General features: G+C 39.4%; 1 protein-coding gene across 1 annotated transcript in view; it reads left to right on the top strand.

The window, feature by feature from the left end:
* LOC120716060 (serine/threonine-protein kinase Nek1-like) overlaps nucleotides 1–11702 on the top strand; it is a 28929-nt gene extending 17227 nt beyond the window's left edge. The window contains exons 2-17 of the mRNA XM_040003401.1: nucleotides 3560–3702; nucleotides 3795–3891; nucleotides 4011–4108; nucleotides 4212–4295; nucleotides 4393–4460; nucleotides 4875–4961; nucleotides 5433–5487; nucleotides 5778–5978; nucleotides 6804–6867; nucleotides 7156–7221; nucleotides 8088–8203; nucleotides 8974–9037; nucleotides 9325–9390; nucleotides 10247–10362; nucleotides 11135–11198; nucleotides 11486–11702. Coding sequence (XP_039859335.1) covers nucleotides 3586–3702; nucleotides 3795–3891; nucleotides 4011–4108; nucleotides 4212–4295; nucleotides 4393–4460; nucleotides 4875–4961; nucleotides 5433–5487; nucleotides 5778–5978; nucleotides 6804–6867; nucleotides 7156–7221; nucleotides 8088–8203; nucleotides 8974–9037; nucleotides 9325–9390; nucleotides 10247–10362; nucleotides 11135–11198; nucleotides 11486–11625 — 1503 coding nt within the window. The 5' untranslated portion in view covers nucleotides 3560–3585 and the 3' untranslated portion in view covers nucleotides 11626–11702. The remainder of the gene's footprint in view (nucleotides 1–3559; nucleotides 3703–3794; nucleotides 3892–4010; nucleotides 4109–4211; nucleotides 4296–4392; nucleotides 4461–4874; nucleotides 4962–5432; nucleotides 5488–5777; nucleotides 5979–6803; nucleotides 6868–7155; nucleotides 7222–8087; nucleotides 8204–8973; nucleotides 9038–9324; nucleotides 9391–10246; nucleotides 10363–11134; nucleotides 11199–11485) is intronic.
* Nucleotides 11703–17476: the final 5774 nt, after the last annotated feature.

The raw sequence follows: 17476 nt of genomic DNA, 5'->3' as shown, positions 1-17476 counted from the left end.
TTTTTTCCCTGCCCAGTTTAGTACCGAGGCCAGCTCGTTTGTAATGGCATAAGCCATTACACGGCGGACTCGCACCTCCAGTGTGGTCCCTCCAATCAAGGCAAAGCGTCTCACCTATAGACACATTTTAAGAGATGGAATTAGCGTGTCTCGTGTCTTTAATGTGTATGCAAGTGCTTGTGTGTTTAATCAACAGGCCGTTGTTATGTATTTAAATCACATCTGACAGCTATTACACTTTATAGTTACAAAGTGTACATAACCTTTATATACTTACCATTGCCTTATTTGCCTCTTGTGATTGAAGAGCTGCCTCTGCATTGTTTAGCTCCTCAATGTTGTGCAAAGGCAAATCCAGAGGCAGTACCCCAGCATCTACCGATTCATTGCAGCAGGGACGGCGGATGGCTCTGACCTCCTCACGGAGTTCGTTAACAGCTTTCGTCAGGTCTGACAGAAAAAGATAATTTTTTAAAAGTATTTAAAAATACAGACAACTTGTCAAAAGTTTCCTTGTGTCACACACAGATATGTATAAAGACACAAGACAGTATTTTATTACCTGGTATTTTCACTCGAGGGGGCTGGGGAAACCGTTTTTTTGTGGGCTGCTCATCCTCTGAGTCACTATATGTGTACAGGGGATTTGGTCTAAAGAAAAAAAGTTGAAAACGGTCATAAGTAATTACAAATGTGCTTTTGGAATATTATTTCCTAAAGTTACAGTTTGATTTATAACAACACACACAGGAAACGGAGATGTGCAAGAAGGTACAGTATACAAGGAATTTTTGAAGTGCACAAGTGTACACGGCTTTGCATCTATAAAAAGTTTACAAGCTTCCACTTTTTGGACTATATTATGTGGTGATATTGCAGTATGCAAGCACCACAGATATGTATAAAAGACAAGATCATAAATTCTTAGCAATCAAAGATATGTTTGTGAAATAAAAAAAGTTTTACTTGTGCTTTCTTTATGACTGGTCCGAGTTTCAGCTTCGGACTGAAGGTCAGACGTATCACAGTGTTCACTTAGATATTTCTGAAGACTGCGTTCTGCTTCGTGAAATGTGTCTGGAAGTACAAACAATGTATGGCCAGACATAAATTAGGACATGAAAAACTTGTTATTGTTACATTTATACAACACCAATCCAGATGATACCCACCATGGCTTATTAGAAGTCGGACTGGTGCATAGGTGAGCCATGTTGCACCAGGATGAACTCTCCTCTTTACTGTGGCGTGGATCCTGAATGTGTCTCACGGAGGATATGGAGGCCATGACAATTTCTCCCCATTTATCCATGAACTAGGGACTATTTCTGTACCACCAGTGCTGAACTGCACAATGCACCAGTCTTTCATTTTTATCTTTTTTTAAAATTTGGAGTCCTTTTTTGCCCTGTCTAGGATAAACAGGAAACAGATAATTACAATATATTTCATAGTCACTACAAAACTTGATCTATTGATTGAACTAAATAAATAATAGCTTAAAATGTATATAGGCAACAATTACAAGCAAACCTGATAAAACAAACTCTTTTTTTTTTTTTTAACATACAACTGCGTGTGTATATGTAAGCATTTAAACACTGAAGATAATAAAATTAACAGTATTTTGTCTAAGTCTGCCATTGTAGGAATTCATGGCACCGAGACAAAAACTTGGCGCACAGTGTGGCATCAAAATAGGCGCACACCTTTGACGCTGCGTTTTCTCCGTCTTCCTCGTCCACACGTAAATGCTAAAACAGAGTTTTTGAAAATATCCGCCCTGGCAGGCGTCTTTAAAAATCTCAGTTTTCAGTTGATGAAAACGCAGTTTACGTGTGGACAAAAGGTGCAAACGCAAGGTAGGTGAGCGTGTAGCGTAAAGTTTTAATTGAGTGCGAATCGAAGCGGGTGCTCTCCAATCATTAAAAGTAACAAAGTCATTGAACACATTTATACAGTTACCTTTACGTTTATCAATCATATATCACAGATTTACAATTTTTTGTAGTACTATGCTAAAAAGCAACTACAGAGTCTGGGTCAAGCGTTGAGGCGACGGCAAGAACAAAGGAACCCTCGAAGCGTTAAAGCTAGCTTTGTAAGGGAATATAACGGAAAAGTATGAAACGAAAATGTTTTCTTTGTTGATAGACTTTGTTCGCAGTGCAATTTATTTGTTGCCGGATTGTAAGATGAAAGTAGACACAATTTCGGGCTCCCACATTTTATCCGAAACTTTACATTAACAAGTTTGTTTGTTTTTTTTACTGTTATTCAAATGCAACCATGGAAATAACGAATAGAACAAAAGTCATTCATTCTTACCTTATACTAATCGTGGTGCAGGCCAGTGCAGTGCATGAACTGATACCTTCTCCCGTCAATTCCGCTGAGAGTAAATCTAATGTCCCGCTCTACTGTACAAGACAATGGTTACCTGGAGGGACGTACCAATGTGATAGGGGTGCTGCGGAATAGTCCAAGTGGTAGCAGCTTTAATTTCCCGCTCAACCATAAATTGATGATTTTTCAACGTGATTGTTGTCACCTTGTCAACTATAAATAGATCAACAATCAACGATGACAGAACAACAGTGAATCAATGTTATTTCAATGTCAGTCAGGTTTCATCAGTATTTCAATGTTGTTTCAACATTGGTTTTGTGTTGACATTTCAATCCTGACGATTCTGATGGTTCAGATGGAAAATCAACATCTGTTCAATGTCTCCTTGCTATCTGGGATAATTTATAATTTGAATCAATATTGTGGTCTTTCAGTTTGACAGTTACGGTACTCCATACAGGTATTAGGAGGATAGTGTGTTACTAAATTTAGCGAAGCTCTGTGGTTTAGATACATAATACGAAAATACTAGATGAAGTAACTAAAAAATTAATATATTTTAACTAAATTAATCGCCAAACGTTACACGTTCTCCATGCTTTTCAGTTGGTTTGCGGTTGCTATGGAAAATGTCCACAGCAACGGTGTCATCGGAGACTGGTAAGCATCATCCACAATAAAAGATGATGGACAGTCGTGTCCACCAATTAATGTTCGGTCTTGGTACATCTGACCAATGAAAACGTACAAAAAATGTAGCCGTAGTTAGATAGAGAGTGCGAGGACAGTATCAGGTACCCAAACCTCTATGAGAAAGGCAGCGAGAAAAGACTAATGGTAAGGCACACAGAAACGTATACGGCTACACAGTGAGCCGGTGATATTATATCAGCCAGAGTTTTGTACATTCACAAGGTAAATATTTTATGAAGCTCCCATCTTCTTCTAGCTTCTAAGTAACGGGAACGCTAGCTGTTTTGCTACCAGCTGTGTTGTGTCTTGCATCTCAGCATCACAGTCCGTCTCATTTTCTGTCTGACAGCGGTCCACAATGGAGCTAACATTACATTTCCAGGACGACGCACAATTGTCATTACTAAGACTACCAAATGTTTGCCTTTTATAAAGCTTCTGTCACGGAACCCTCGATTAAAGCCTAGTTACACCGAGCAATAGCATTAGCATGTTCTTGATGTCTTTGGCTCCACAGGCTGGATCTACAGTCATTCCAATAACATGGACAAGTACGAAAAGGTGAAGAAAATTGGGGAAGGTTCATTTGGAAAGGCTATCCTGGTCAAATCCAAAGACCATGGACACCAATATGTCATCAAGGAGATTGGCATATCTGGAGTAAGCGTCTGTGCATATTTTTTACACAAGCTTGGCATGATCTTTTCAGTGTGCGCTTCATCTCGTTACCCTCCTCTTCATTACTTTGACAGATGTCCAGCAAAGAGAGGCAGGAATCTCGGAAGGAAGTTGCTGTTCTTGCCAACATGAGTCATCCAAACATCGTCCAGTATAAGGAATCTTTTGAAGGTATTAATGCCATTCAAATAGCTCATCTGTTTATGTGAAGAAAATATTATCAAATGTGCACTGTGTGATAACTACATACTATAAGTTTTTTTTTATTTTATTTGTATTTTTTTTCCCAGAGGGTGGCTGCCTGTATATTGTGATGGACTACTGCGAGGGTGGAGACCTATTCAAAAAGATCAACTCTCAGAAAGGGGTACTGTTCTCAGAAGCACAAGTAAGCCAGCAACTACTCAAGGCAGTCACTGTGCAAACAGTATACAGATATTTGGTTAAACTGATCACAATACATATGGTTTACTGTAGTCTCCCTTTTTGAGATCCTAGATTGGTTTGTGCAGATCTGCCTAGCGCTCAAGCATGTGCATGATCGAAAAATTCTCCACAGAGACATAAAACCACAGGTATTTTTTTCATAAATCACAAGATTCCCTTTAAGTGATAAGTTGTTTGTTTGCATGTATTGGATTATTTACATGTGTTCTCATAATGCTTGTGTAGAACATCTTTTTGACAAAAGATGGAACAGTTCAGCTTGGAGACTTTGGAATTGCAAGGGTGCTGAACAGGTATGCACACTGTTGTCTAAATAGCCCTGCAGTTTTTCATTAAGAATAGATTCCAGACTAAAAGTTGAAGAACACTTTGCATTTCTGGTAATAAGACATTCTGTTTTCTTATATTTAAAAAATATTATAGTTTATTTTGTTGAAGTTTGTTATTTGTACAATTTTTAACTGTTCTTACACTGAAATATATTTTGGTTAAATCAAATATGTCTGATCTTATAATGTATTACGTGTTTTATGTATTTATACATTATATTCTGAGGTTCTTAGGTGCATTTATTATTGATGTTGATTTTTCCCTTTTTTACAGCTGTTTTTGCTTTATGTCATTGTTTGTATTTTTGCACATTAGACAGTGCTTATTTGAAATATTGAAGCTTTAATATTAAAATGTGCTATTTTTCTGTTTTTCAGCACTGTAGACCTGGCAAGTACGTGCATAGGAACACCATATTACCTTTCACCAGAGATCTGTGAAAATAAACCATACAATAACAAAAGGTACTTGGACTTCTGGAATATCGTACATTGGTGTCTAGTTGTCAAGCAAATTCAATAGTAATCAATGGGACAAGGTGTCTCCCCACTGAATCTTAAATCTGCAAGATTAGGTGGTGGCTACAGTGTAATGTAAGGATATCACCTCGCCTTTTTATTGAGTAAACTTGCTCGCTTATATCTACAGCAGGAAGCTGGTATTGATTTTTCTCCTTAACTATTTTAAGCGTACATGCAATTTAACCCACTTTAGTTACAATGAGTGAAGTAAATTTAGCTCAGTCTAAATGATCTGGAGTTTTCTTGTCAATAAAGTCTTGTTTTCATCTCAGTTTATAAAAGGAAAGTAAAGGGCATGCACTTGACTGTTGATACCTTATTGAATGAATAATAATCTTAACCCAGAACTTATCCCTGCCCACCCATTTGTATGTTCTCACCTCTCATTTTCCTTGCTTTTCCTTCCTGCTGCAGTGATATTTGGGCCCTAGGGTGTGTTCTGTATGAAATGTGCACTCTTAAGCATGCAGTAAGTATTCTGTGTGAGCTGTTTAATTATTATTATGCAGTATTCTAAGGTGTTTTATGCAGCATTTACTGTTCACTCACATACTAATTTTGATCTCTTCCCTGTATATTCTATATGTATAACTGTAGTTGGATAATACACTGAAATTAATTTCCAGTATATTACTTCCTAATTAAATCTGTAATACAGTACAGTCCCCACATTAAGAATCCCTATGTAGTTCAATTGTCTTCAGTAATTTCTATGCAGTGGTTACAGCTGTGTGAGCCTTTGCATTTGTTTATTCTCAGTTTGAGGCTGGCAACATGAAGAACTTGGTTCTTACGATAATTCGCGGGTCGTACCCTCCTGTGTCTTGTCACTACTCCCAAGAACTGCGATCTCTCCTTGCACAGCTGTTTAAACGCGACCCTCGAGAGCGACCCTCAGTCAACAGCATACTGGAGAAACCTTTCCTCTCCTGCAGGATTGAGAAGTTTCTCACACCACAGGTAGACTCTGCAGCTGATTGTTAATTCTTTTGGGGGGGGGGGGGGTTTGTTTTTTTGTTTTTTGAAAAAAGTAGATTGCTGATTAAATTTCTTACTCATTTCAGATCATTGTTATTTTGTTTTTGGGGTTTTTTTTGTTTGTTTTTTTACAAAAACCTCGTCAAAACAGAGCAAGTGGAACAACATCAAGGAAACATAATAAAATTGTGTTTTCTGAAACCTTATTGCATTTTTATTGTGTTTTCAGAGGGTTTTGTTTGTCTAAATGAGGTTCTGTTTGAGGCCTTTTGTATTTGTAATTTCACAATGATATCAACTCCAAGGCACTCTCTTACAAATATCAATACCTTCAGTGTCACCGTAAGGTCACATTTGCTGGGCTTGCTGGGGTTTTCTCTGTGGAATTTGCATGTTCTCCCTGTGTCTATGTGGGTTCTCTTCAGCTTCCTCTCATACTCCAAAATATGTCCATGTTAAGGTAACTGGTGATTCTTAATTGTCCGTAGGTGGCGGTCTGTCTTTCTGAGTTAGCCCTGTGATAGACTCGTGACCTATCCAAGGTGTTCCCTGTCTCTCCCGTCTCCCCACCACCCCAAACTGGATAAAAACATGAACAGAGTTAAATAAATGAGCTAAATAGTTTCAGTCCCTCCCACGCAAAGCCCCTGACATTATAGTGAGGATGTAATGAATTTAATTCTTCTCGGAAGTTTCTCACACCACAGGTAGACTGCAGCTGATTGTTAATTCTTTGGGGGGGGGGGGGTTGTTTTTTTTGTTTTTTGCAAAAAGTAGATTGCTCATTAAATTTCTTACTCATTTCAGATCATTGCTCAGGAATTTTGCCATACTTTTCTTCACAAGCAGCCTAAATCGGGTGTGGCATCAGGTGAGCAAACTCGTCATGAAGAAGACTACAAGGGGTCTGTCTTCTACAGCTTGTTTGTAGATTCTAGAACTAATCAGCCACCAAGTCGGGCACATATTCATGGCATTAAATCCCAGGTTTATTACATGAGCGCCCTGTTTTTTAGCCCCAAAAAACAAAAAAACTAAAATTAAAAAAAAACCAAAAACATTTGAAGTAATATTTGATTGTTATTATAATTAGGCCTTTAGATGGACCAAAGATTGGCACCAACATTCATTTCGATCCACTTTTTTTTTTTTTTTGCAGGAGCAGAAGATGGTCCCCAGGCGGCCAAGCTGCTGCTGCACCGCGGGAGGAGTGCCTCTCCCGCGGGTAAGTCTCGAGCAGTCCCGGGGCATACTGGCTGGGTCTCCGTGTCTCCAGCAGACACGTCCGATACCACGTGAAAACAAATATATAATTTTCTGTTGATTAAAAAAAAAAAATGCACCCTCTAAAAGCCCTAAGGGCAGAAAATGGTCCCGCCCGAGCAGCCGGCCAAGCTGCTGCTGCAAGCCGGGAATGAGTCTGCCTCTCCCGCATGTCTGTCTTGAGCAGCCCGCTGAAAAGGTGTATTTTCGAGCAGGCGTCAAATGTGAAACAAGGGTGCCACATGGTGGACAAATAAAAAAATTACAATTCTAAGGCCCCTAGTCCAAACTGAAACCGAAACTGAAAACATGACAATTACTTTAACGGTAATTATTTTGCAGTGAAAAATAGCGTTTATAATGGAAGTCAATGGGGCCGCAAAACGGCCACTAGGGCCTTAAGAGGATGTGTATTGTTAGCTTAGCCACTGAAGCTAATTTAAGGAAGTCAGACTTGAATTTTGAAATGAAATTATACCAAACTTTCTTTTTGAGAATTTGGCCCTGGGACCATTCAACACAGTGCAAATGGCTTGTAACTGAAAAACTAAAATGTACAAAAATGGTCCCAGGGCCTCAGAAGGGTTTTAAAAGAGGACCTCGACACCTTAAATCAAAACTGATAAATGAAGGATGCTGGACTTTTGCATCTTTTGTACAATAATCTGCTCATTTCTTTTTGATTTTTATTATGATGTGAAAATACACTGTTTATTTTGTGTGTGTGTGTGTGTGTGTGTGTGTGGTGCGCTGCGCACATTGGCTGACTAAAATACAAATTTTGTTAGTTTTTCTTCTAAATTACTTCTGGATATCTCATAATATCAGCCTCAGCCCAGAAGACAAAACCAGCCGCCAAATACGAAGTGCCTTCAACTGTGAGGAAGGTCCCAGATGGAGCCAGAAAGCCTGCAGACAAAAAACCAGCTGGAGAAAACAAACCGGTTAGTAGGCTGTTATTGTTGATGACAAGCTGGTATGACCGATCTTTATCATGACGTTTGTTTTGTTTTTGTTTTGGTTTTTTTTGTTTTTTTTTTACAAAAACCTCATCAAAACAGAGCAAGTGGAACAACATCAAGGAAACATAATAAAATTGTGTTTTCTGAAACCTTATTGCATTTTTATTGTGTTTTCAGAGGGTTTTGTTTGTCTAAATGAGGTTCTGTTTGAGGCCTTTTGTATTTGTAATTTCACAATGATATCAACTCCAAGGCACTCTCTTACAAATATCAATACCTTCAGTGTCACCGTAAGGTCACATTTGCTGGGCTTGCTGGGGTTTTCTCTGTGGAATTTGCATGTTCTCCCTGTGTCTATGTGGGTTCTCTTCAGCTTCCTCTCATACTCCAAAATATGTCCATGTTAAGGTAACTGGTGATTCTTAATTGTCCGTAGGTGGCGGTCTGTCTTTCTGAGTTAGCCCTGTGATAGACTCGTGACCTATCCAAGGTGTTCCCTGTCTCTCCCGTCTCCCCACCACCCCAAACTGGATAAAAACATGAACAGAGTTAAATAAATGAGCTAAATAGTTTCAGTCCCTCCCACGCAAAGCCCCTGACATTATAGTGAGGATGTAATGAATTTAATTCTTCTCGGAAGTTTCTCACACCACAGGTAGACTGCAGCTGATTGTTAATTCTTTGGGGGGGGGGGTTGTTTTTTTGTTTTTTGCAAAAAGTAGATTGCTCATTAAATTTCTTACTCATTTCAGATCATTGCTCAGGAATTTTGCCATACTTTTCTTCACAAGCAGCCTAAATCGGGTGTGGCATCAGGTGAGCAAACTCGTCATGAAGAAGACTACAAGGGGTCTGTCTTCTACAGCTTGTTTGTAGATTCTAGAACTAATCAGCCACCAAGTCGGGCACATATTCATGGCATTAAATCCCAGGTTTATTACATGAGCGCCCTGTTTTTTAGCCCCAAAAAACAAAAAAACTAAAATTAAAAAAAAACCAAAAACATTTGAAGTAATATTTGATTGTTATTATAATTAGGCCTTTAGATGGACCAAAGATTGGCACCAACATTCATTTCGATCCACTTTTTTTTTTTTTTGCAGGAGCAGAAGATGGTCCCCAGGCGGCCAAGCTGCTGCTGCACCGCGGGAGGAGTGCCTCTCCCGCGGGTAAGTCTCGAGCAGTCCCGGGGCATACTGGCTGGGTCTCCGTGTCTCCAGCAGACACGTCCGATACCACGTGAAAACAAATATATAATTTTCTGTTGATTAAAAAAAAAAAATGCACCCTCTAAAAGCCCTAAGGGCAGAAAATGGTCCCGCCCGAGCAGCCGGCCAAGCTGCTGCTGCAAGCCGGGAATGAGTCTGCCTCTCCCGCATGTCTGTCTTGAGCAGCCCGCTGAAAAGGTGTATTTTCGAGCAGGCGTCAAATGTGAAACAAGGGTGCCACATGGTGGACAAATAAAAAAATTACAATTCTAAGGCCCCTAGTCCAAACTGAAACCGAAACTGAAAACATGACAATTACTTTAACGGTAATTATTTTGCAGTGAAAAATAGCGTTTATAATGGAAGTCAATGGGGCCGCAAAACGGCCACTAGGGCCTTAAGAGGATGTGTATTGTTAGCTTAGCCACTGAAGCTAATTTAAGGAAGTCAGACTTGAATTTTGAAATGAAATTATACCAAACTTTCTTTTTGAGAATTTGGCCCTGGGACCATTCAACACAGTGCAAATGGCTTGTAACTGAAAAACTAAAATGTACAAAAATGGTCCCAGGGCCTCAGAAGGGTTTTAAAAGAGGACCTCGACACCTTAAATCAAAACTGATAAATGAAGGATGCTGGACTTTTGCATCTTTTGTACAATAATCTGCTCATTTCTTTTTGATTTTTATTATGATGTGAAAATACACTGTTTATTTTGTGTGTGTGTGTGTGTGGTGCGCTGCGCACATTGGCTGACTAAAATACAAATTTTGTTAGTTTTTCTTCTAAATTACTTCTGGATATCTCATAATATCAGCCTCAGCCCAGAAGACAAAACCAGCCGCCAAATACGAAGTGCCTTCAACTGTGAGGAAGGTCCCAGATGGAGCCAGAAAGCCTGCAGACAAAAAACCAGCTGGAGAAAACAAACCGGTTAGTAGGCTGTTATTGTTGATGACAAGCTGGTATGACCGATCTTTATCATGACGTTTGTTTTGTTTTTGTTTTGGTTTTTTTTTGTTTTTTTTTACAAAAACCTCATCAAAACAGAGCAAGTGGAACAACATCAAGGAAACATAATAAAATTGTGTTTTCTGAAACCTTATTGCATTTTTATTGTGTTTTCAGAGGGTTTTGTTTGTCTAAATGAGGTTCTGTTTGAGGCCTTTTGTATTTGTAATTTCACAATGATATCAACTCCAAGGCACTCTCTTACAAATATCAATACCTTCAGTGTCACCGTAAGGTCACATTTGCTGGGCTTGCTGGGGTTTTCTCTGTGGAATTTGCATGTTCTCCCTGTGTCTATGTGGGTTCTCTTCAGCTTCCTCTCATACTCCAAAATATGTCCATGTTAAGGTAACTGGTGATTCTTAATTGTCCGTAGGTGGCGGTCTGTCTTTCTGAGTTAGCCCTGTGATAGACTTGTGACCTATCCAAGGTGTTCCCTGTCTCTCCCGTCTCCCCACCACCCCAAACTGGATAAAAACATGAACAGAGTTAAATAAATGAGCTAAATAGTTTCAGTCCCTCCCACGCAAAGCCCCTGACATTATAGTGAGGATGTAATGAATTTAATTCTTCTCGGAAGTTTCTCACACCACAGGTAGACTGCAGCTGATTGTTAATTCTTTGGGGGGGGGGGGGTTGTTTTTTTGTTTTTTGCAAAAAGTAGATTGCTCATTAAATTTCTTACTCATTTCAGATCATTGCTCAGGAATTTTGCCATACTTTTCTTCACAAGCAGCCTAAATCGGGTGTGGCATCAGGTGAGCAAACTCGTCATGAAGAAGACTACAAGGGGTCTGTCTTCTACAGCTTGTTTGTAGATTCTAGAACTAATCAGCCACCAAGTCGGGCACATATTCATGGCATTAAATCCCAGGTTTATTACATGAGCGCCCTGTTTTTTAGCCCCAAAAAACAAAAAAACTAAAATTAAAAAAAAACCAAAAACATTTGAAGTAATATTTGATTGTTATTATAATTAGGCCTTTAGATGGACCAAAGATTGGCACCAACATTCATTTCGATCCACTTTTTTTTTTTTTTGCAGGAGCAGAAGATGGTCCCCAGGCGGCCAAGCTGCTGCTGCACCGCGGGAGGAGTGCCTCTCCCGCGGGTAAGTCTCGAGCAGTCCCGGGGCATACTGGCTGGGTCTCCGTGTCTCCAGCAGACACGTCCGATACCACGTGAAAACAAATATATAATTTTCTGTTGATTAAAAAAAAAAAATGCACCCTCTAAAAGCCCTAAGGGCAGAAAATGGTCCCGCCCGAGCAGCCGGCCAAGCTGCTGCTGCAAGCCGGGAATGAGTCTGCCTCTCCCGCATGTCTGTCTTGAGCAGCCCGCTGAAAAGGTGTATTTTCGAGCAGGCGTCAAATGTGAAACAAGGGTGCCACATGGTGGACAAATAAAAAAATTACAATTCTAAGGCCCCTAGTCCAAACTGAAACCGAAACTGAAAACATGACAATTACTTTAACGGTAATTATTTTGCAGTGAAAAATAGCGTTTATAATGGAAGTCAATGGGGCCGCAAAACGGCCACTAGGGCCTTAAGAGGATGTGTATTGTTAGCTTAGCCACTGAAGCTAATTTAAGGAAGTCAGACTTGAATTTTGAAATGAAATTATACCAAACTTTCTTTTTGAGAATTTGGCCCTGGGACCATTCAACACAGTGCAAATGGCTTGTAACTGAAAAACTAAAATGTACAAAAATGGTCCCAGGGCCTCAGAAGGGTTTTAAAAGAGGACCTCGACACCTTAAATCAAAACTGATAAATGAAGGATGCTGGACTTTTGCATCTTTTGTACAATAATCTGCTCATTTCTTTTTGATTTTTATTATGATGTGAAAATACACTGTTTATTTTGTGTGTGTGTGTGTGTGTGTGTGTGGTGCGCTGCGCACATTGGCTGACTAAAATACAAATTTTGTTAGTTTTTCTTCTAAATTACTTCTGGATATCTCATAATATCAGCCTCAGCCCAGAAGACAAAACCAGCCGCCAAATACGAAGTGCCTTCAACTGTGAGGAAGGTCCCAGATGGAGCCAGAAAGCCTGCAGACAAAAAACCAGCTGGAGAAAACAAACCGGTTAGTAGGCTGTTATTGTTGATGACAAGCTGGTATGACCGATCTTTATCATGACGTTTGTTTTGTTTTTGTTTTGGTTTTTTTTTGTTTTTTTTTACAAAAACCTCATCAAAACAGAGCAAGTGGAACAACATCAAGGAAACATAATAAAATTGTGTTTTCTGAAACCTTATTGCATTTTTATTGTGTTTTCAGAGGGTTTTGTTTGTCTAAATGAGGTTCTGTTTGAGGCCTTTTGTATTTGTAATTTCACAATGATATCAACTCCAAGGCACTCTCTTACAAATATCAATACCTTCAGTGTCACCGTAAGGTCACATTTGCTGGGCTTGCTGGGGTTTTCTCTGTGGAATTTGCATGTTCTCCCTGTGTCTATGTGGGTTCTCTTCAGCTTCCTCTCATACTCCAAAATATGTCCATGTTAAGGTAACTGGTGATTCTTAATTGTCCGTAGGTGGCGGTCTGTCTTTCTGAGTTAGCCCTGTGATAGACTCGTGACCTATCCAAGGTGTTCCCTGCCTCTCCCGTCTCCCCACCACCCCAAACTGGATAAAAACATGAACAGAGTTAAATAAATGAGCTAAATAGTTTCAGTCCCTCCCACGCAAAGCCCCTGACATTATAGTGAGGATGTAATGAATTTAATTCTTCTCGGAATTTTCCATAGGGCCTCCTTGATCCAAGCATGAAAAGAGGAAAAATCACCCCACAGAGAAACGTATGCGCTCAAGCATTACCATGCAGCGTTCGTTGACATTGAGTTTACGATGCCTAATCTAATTTGAAAGCAGGCTGCCTCAGGCTGAGTTAGTAAGTTTGAAAGCCTCATCAAAGTAATACAAATGAAGATCACTGGATGTGAGAGTCCTGATCTTAGGAGCACATTAGGGTTAAAGCGTTTGGGCTGCTTTCAATTAATACAGTGAAATGTCAACTGGTGAGCAACACTACATATAATAGCTCTATAATCTGTGCTTGCTAATAAAAAAACATGGCTTTCCTCTCTGGTATTGGCTGTATTCAATACTTTGTGTCTCGCACATCTATTTACAGTAATGGACTGTACAAGAGAGAGCAATATTTCTGTCAAGGTCCATCCTTTCGTGGAAATTGGGACATATGTCTTGTCATGTCCTCTGCTGCTTTCCTCGGTTCCATTTATAAGCAGTAAGCATTAAGTATAAGCACAGCTGTCCCCTTCATCATGTGCAGCTCTGCATGTGTGTGTGCAGTGATGGTTTTTTTTTTCTGCCCTCAGGTGCAGTCATTATGAAGGATTATTGCCTTTCCGCGGGCTTCTACCAGCTCCCGTGGGATTGCATGTGACAGAGGAGCGCCACCTCTGAATAAATCTCTTTTCTTTATTGCCTTTTTTCTCCCTCGCCTTCATCTCTCCCTCTTGCTCGATATACAGTGTCCTCCAAAAGATAAAAATAAATCACATGTTTATTGTCTGGCTGTGTCTCGCTTGCTCTTCTCTCCCTCAAGTAGTTCTATGTTTGCAGAGAAGGTTATCACGAGTCAAAGGTCCATTTCAAATGTACATCTTATAATAAATGGTTAAAGCAGCACCTCTGGAGATATGTCCTGCATCTCCCTTTTGCCTTTTTTCTTTTATATGACTCAGTGATGGCTCCATCAGTTTGCCTTTGCCTCAAGAAAAGATAGGATAATATCATCCCAGTGTCATAAAACTACAGAAGCATCAGAACTTCAGCTCAGGACTAAAAAGTATTTTACATAAAAGTTAAAACAGAGGCGTCAAACATGCAGCCCGGGGGACAGAACCAGCCCACCGGGGGCTCCAGTTAGGCCCATTAGATGGCTTTGTAAAGTGTGAAAAATGCAATAAAGAAATTAATTAATTCAATGTTTTTGAGTTAAATTGCTCTACCCCATGTCGGGATGAAGTGCCAACATTACAATAAAAACTATTTTTACATTTAGACAATTTGTTTGAATTATAAAGATATAAATTACTGTTGTTGTTTATGAAACTCTGCATGTGAAGGGTTTGTGCCTTTATTCACACTGACAAGCCTGGCAGAGATAGGAGACAAAAGATTTCTAAGACTGTAGAAAGGAAAGTAGCGAGACATGTGTCTAAAGATCCCACAACGACTGCCAATGAAACACTCACGAGTTAATTAGTTAAGATACGGAATTGTAGCCTCAAATAAGACAGTGACCCTGCACAGGAAGAACTGTGAGGACTGGAGAAATCCACTTCAAGCCACTCTGAAGTGTGCTAAGGACAATCTAGAGAAAGATTATGAATACTGCAAGCACATCCTTTGGTCATACAAGACAAAACTCAAGCTCTTTGGCCACAGAAACGCTGCTTATGTTAGGGGAAGGAAGGGAGAAAGAACACCCATGGTGAAACAAGGTGGTGGGAGCGTTTCATTGTGTGGATGCTTCAATGTGTCTGGAACTGTGACTCTCTTCAAGGTAGAAGGAATCATGAAGAAAGAAGGATATGTTAAGATTCTGAAAGAAAACCTCAAATAGTCAGCAACAAAACTGGGTCTTGGTCATCAGTTTATCTTCCAACAAGACAACAATCCAAAACACACATCGCACATCTTGGTGAAGAACCACCTTCAGAAGACCAAAGTGAATATTAGATACTGAATCCCACTTACAACTGAGGTCCATACCAGACGACCATCAAATCTGGAGGAGATTCTCCAACGAGATGTTTGTGAGACTTGCTGAGAACTAAAACAAACAAGCTGTTATCCGTCTGTGAAATGTGAAATTGAATGTGAAATTTTCAAAATATTTCTTCACATTTTTAAATATATTAGACATTCAGAGGAGCAGGGCTTTTCATATTTATGCTGACCAATTGAGATCAAAGTGGATTGTATGTGCTCCTGAAGTAAAAGGAGTTAAATAAATAAATCTGGTTGGATCTACTTGAAAATAGTGAAAACACGACCAGTAGATGTCCCTGTATAACTCTCCAGACATCCCTTAGCCAAAAGAAAGGTCAAAGTGTTTCACCCGTTATTGCTGCATGACAGAACAGGGGTTCCTAATGTTGGAAAATTGTAACTGAACAGAAAAACAACAACATATTTTGGTATAATTTAAGATGTTATGCGATTAAACTCGACTTTCAGCCAAACATGCCCACAGGGGTGAAAGAATAGTGAAATGAAAAAAGGAGTTATTATGCACTCTGTCTGGGAAAAGATGCTGCTTTTTGACACATCATTACAGCTCATTATACGATTCAGTTCACGCCCTTTTGATAACTACTGGTGCTGCCTTCTGGTGCACCTCGGAAATTTACCGCTTACGTTGTAGTAATCCTGAAGTAGTCGATGATTATTAGAAACGTGATATTAAAACACAAATAGCGGTATAAAATTAGTTATATGAGGCAATTTACATCACTATCTACTTCTGCTTCTACTCGTGATGTAAATGGTGTAGTTCATCACACTTCATTACAATTGTTTTAAAGCTTTAGTTATCTTTTTTTTTAATTTTATTTGCTGAATCTTTTGAATCCAGCTGCAACGCTGGAGTGATGTACATTTTAAAGAATCATAATTTTTGATCATGCATGCTGCATTAATTTACTTATTTTAAGTTTATTTTTTAATATTTTTTTAGCCTGATAATCTACCCATGTTTTCTACAAAAATACTGGTAGCTATATAATGCTTTTCTACTCTAACTCAAGGTATTTTTGGTAAAAGTCAAATTTCCTCTCTCACACAGTGGTGTACTCTGTTCCAGAAAAACATTAAATAAAACACTAAATTAATGTAGTAAATTTTGTAAGTTTAAGTTTCATGAAGGAGGATAACTCAGGATGTGCTAAAAGGCAACCAAGCAATGCAAGGCTTGCTTGTTGTTTTGGGCACCAGGCCAGTAGTGAAAGGTTTGCAGTGATAGTCTGAGATTCCTAACCTCCCTGAGGGGGCACACCTGAGTCCCCTTACTCCCACTGTAAGTGGCAATAACAATTCTGTTTAAACAAACCTTATGAAAGCAATGACAGTCACTAAGTGAAAATGAAAAGAAGTTATTGTTTTTAAAGTGAAAAAGAAAGAAGAAAAAGAGAGAGTGGAGAAATCTATCACCTAAATGCTGCCTAAATCTTATCTAACCAGCTGTGCCGTAACAGAGAGTTACATTCACAAACTGGTTTTTTTTGTTTCGTTTTTTTCTTTTCTTTTTTTGAATATTTATAAAGTAATGGCAGTGAAGGCTGGATGAAGGGGCCCCTGGGAATTTTTGCCCTGGCAGTTTTTTGAATTATCACCGCCCCTGCCTTGTTATTGGTCCCTTCAGTGGAAAAAGAAATCCTGCAAAAGCCCCTGGCTTTAAATTTTGTTGGAATCTGGTCACCTTAATGTGAATACTTTTTCCCAGTTATATATCAGCTATATCACCTTTAAGATGTGTATTTTCCTACTTCCATCGACTTTTATTGTGCATTGAGCCTCCATAATGTTCCCATTTCCGACAGCACCGGAAGGCCACTTCACTCCCTCCCCCTCTCGGCTTGTTCCAGCAGCAGTCCCGCAGAGCAGAAGTACCAGCATGGCGCTCGGTGAGGCTGGAGTTCCGTTGTCTCTCTTGTATTGTGTTTCTCATGTCAGGTTTTACTCCACTATCTGATAGAGGTCTGCGATTCCTGCGCGGTGTGCGCCACTAAACAAAACCTGTCTGGGTAAAAACGGCAGCATTTTCCTGCTGGATACTCACAGAGAAGTGGTTTGTAGATATCTGAGAAGGCTTGCTAACTAGCAAGGAGGCAAAAAAAAAAAAATTACGGGAGATACAGAGCAACAAGAGGAGGAGTCCTGTTCTGGAAGAGGTAAGCTGAATTACATAATAATAGTAGTTGAAGTACTTAGGAGTGGTATAAATATATTTGTTTGTGTCTTAAAGTTGTTAAAACTCTTTATTTTCAAAGTGCGCA

The sequence above is a fragment of the Simochromis diagramma genome, unplaced genomic scaffold, assembly GCF_900408965.1.
Source record: "Simochromis diagramma unplaced genomic scaffold, fSimDia1.1 OVJJ01000460.1, whole genome shotgun sequence".
Classification (NCBI taxonomy): Eukaryota; Metazoa; Chordata; class Actinopteri; order Cichliformes; family Cichlidae; genus Simochromis; species Simochromis diagramma.
The sequence above is the reverse complement of the archived record's forward strand: the minus strand, read 5'-3'. Positions and strand labels throughout refer to the sequence as shown.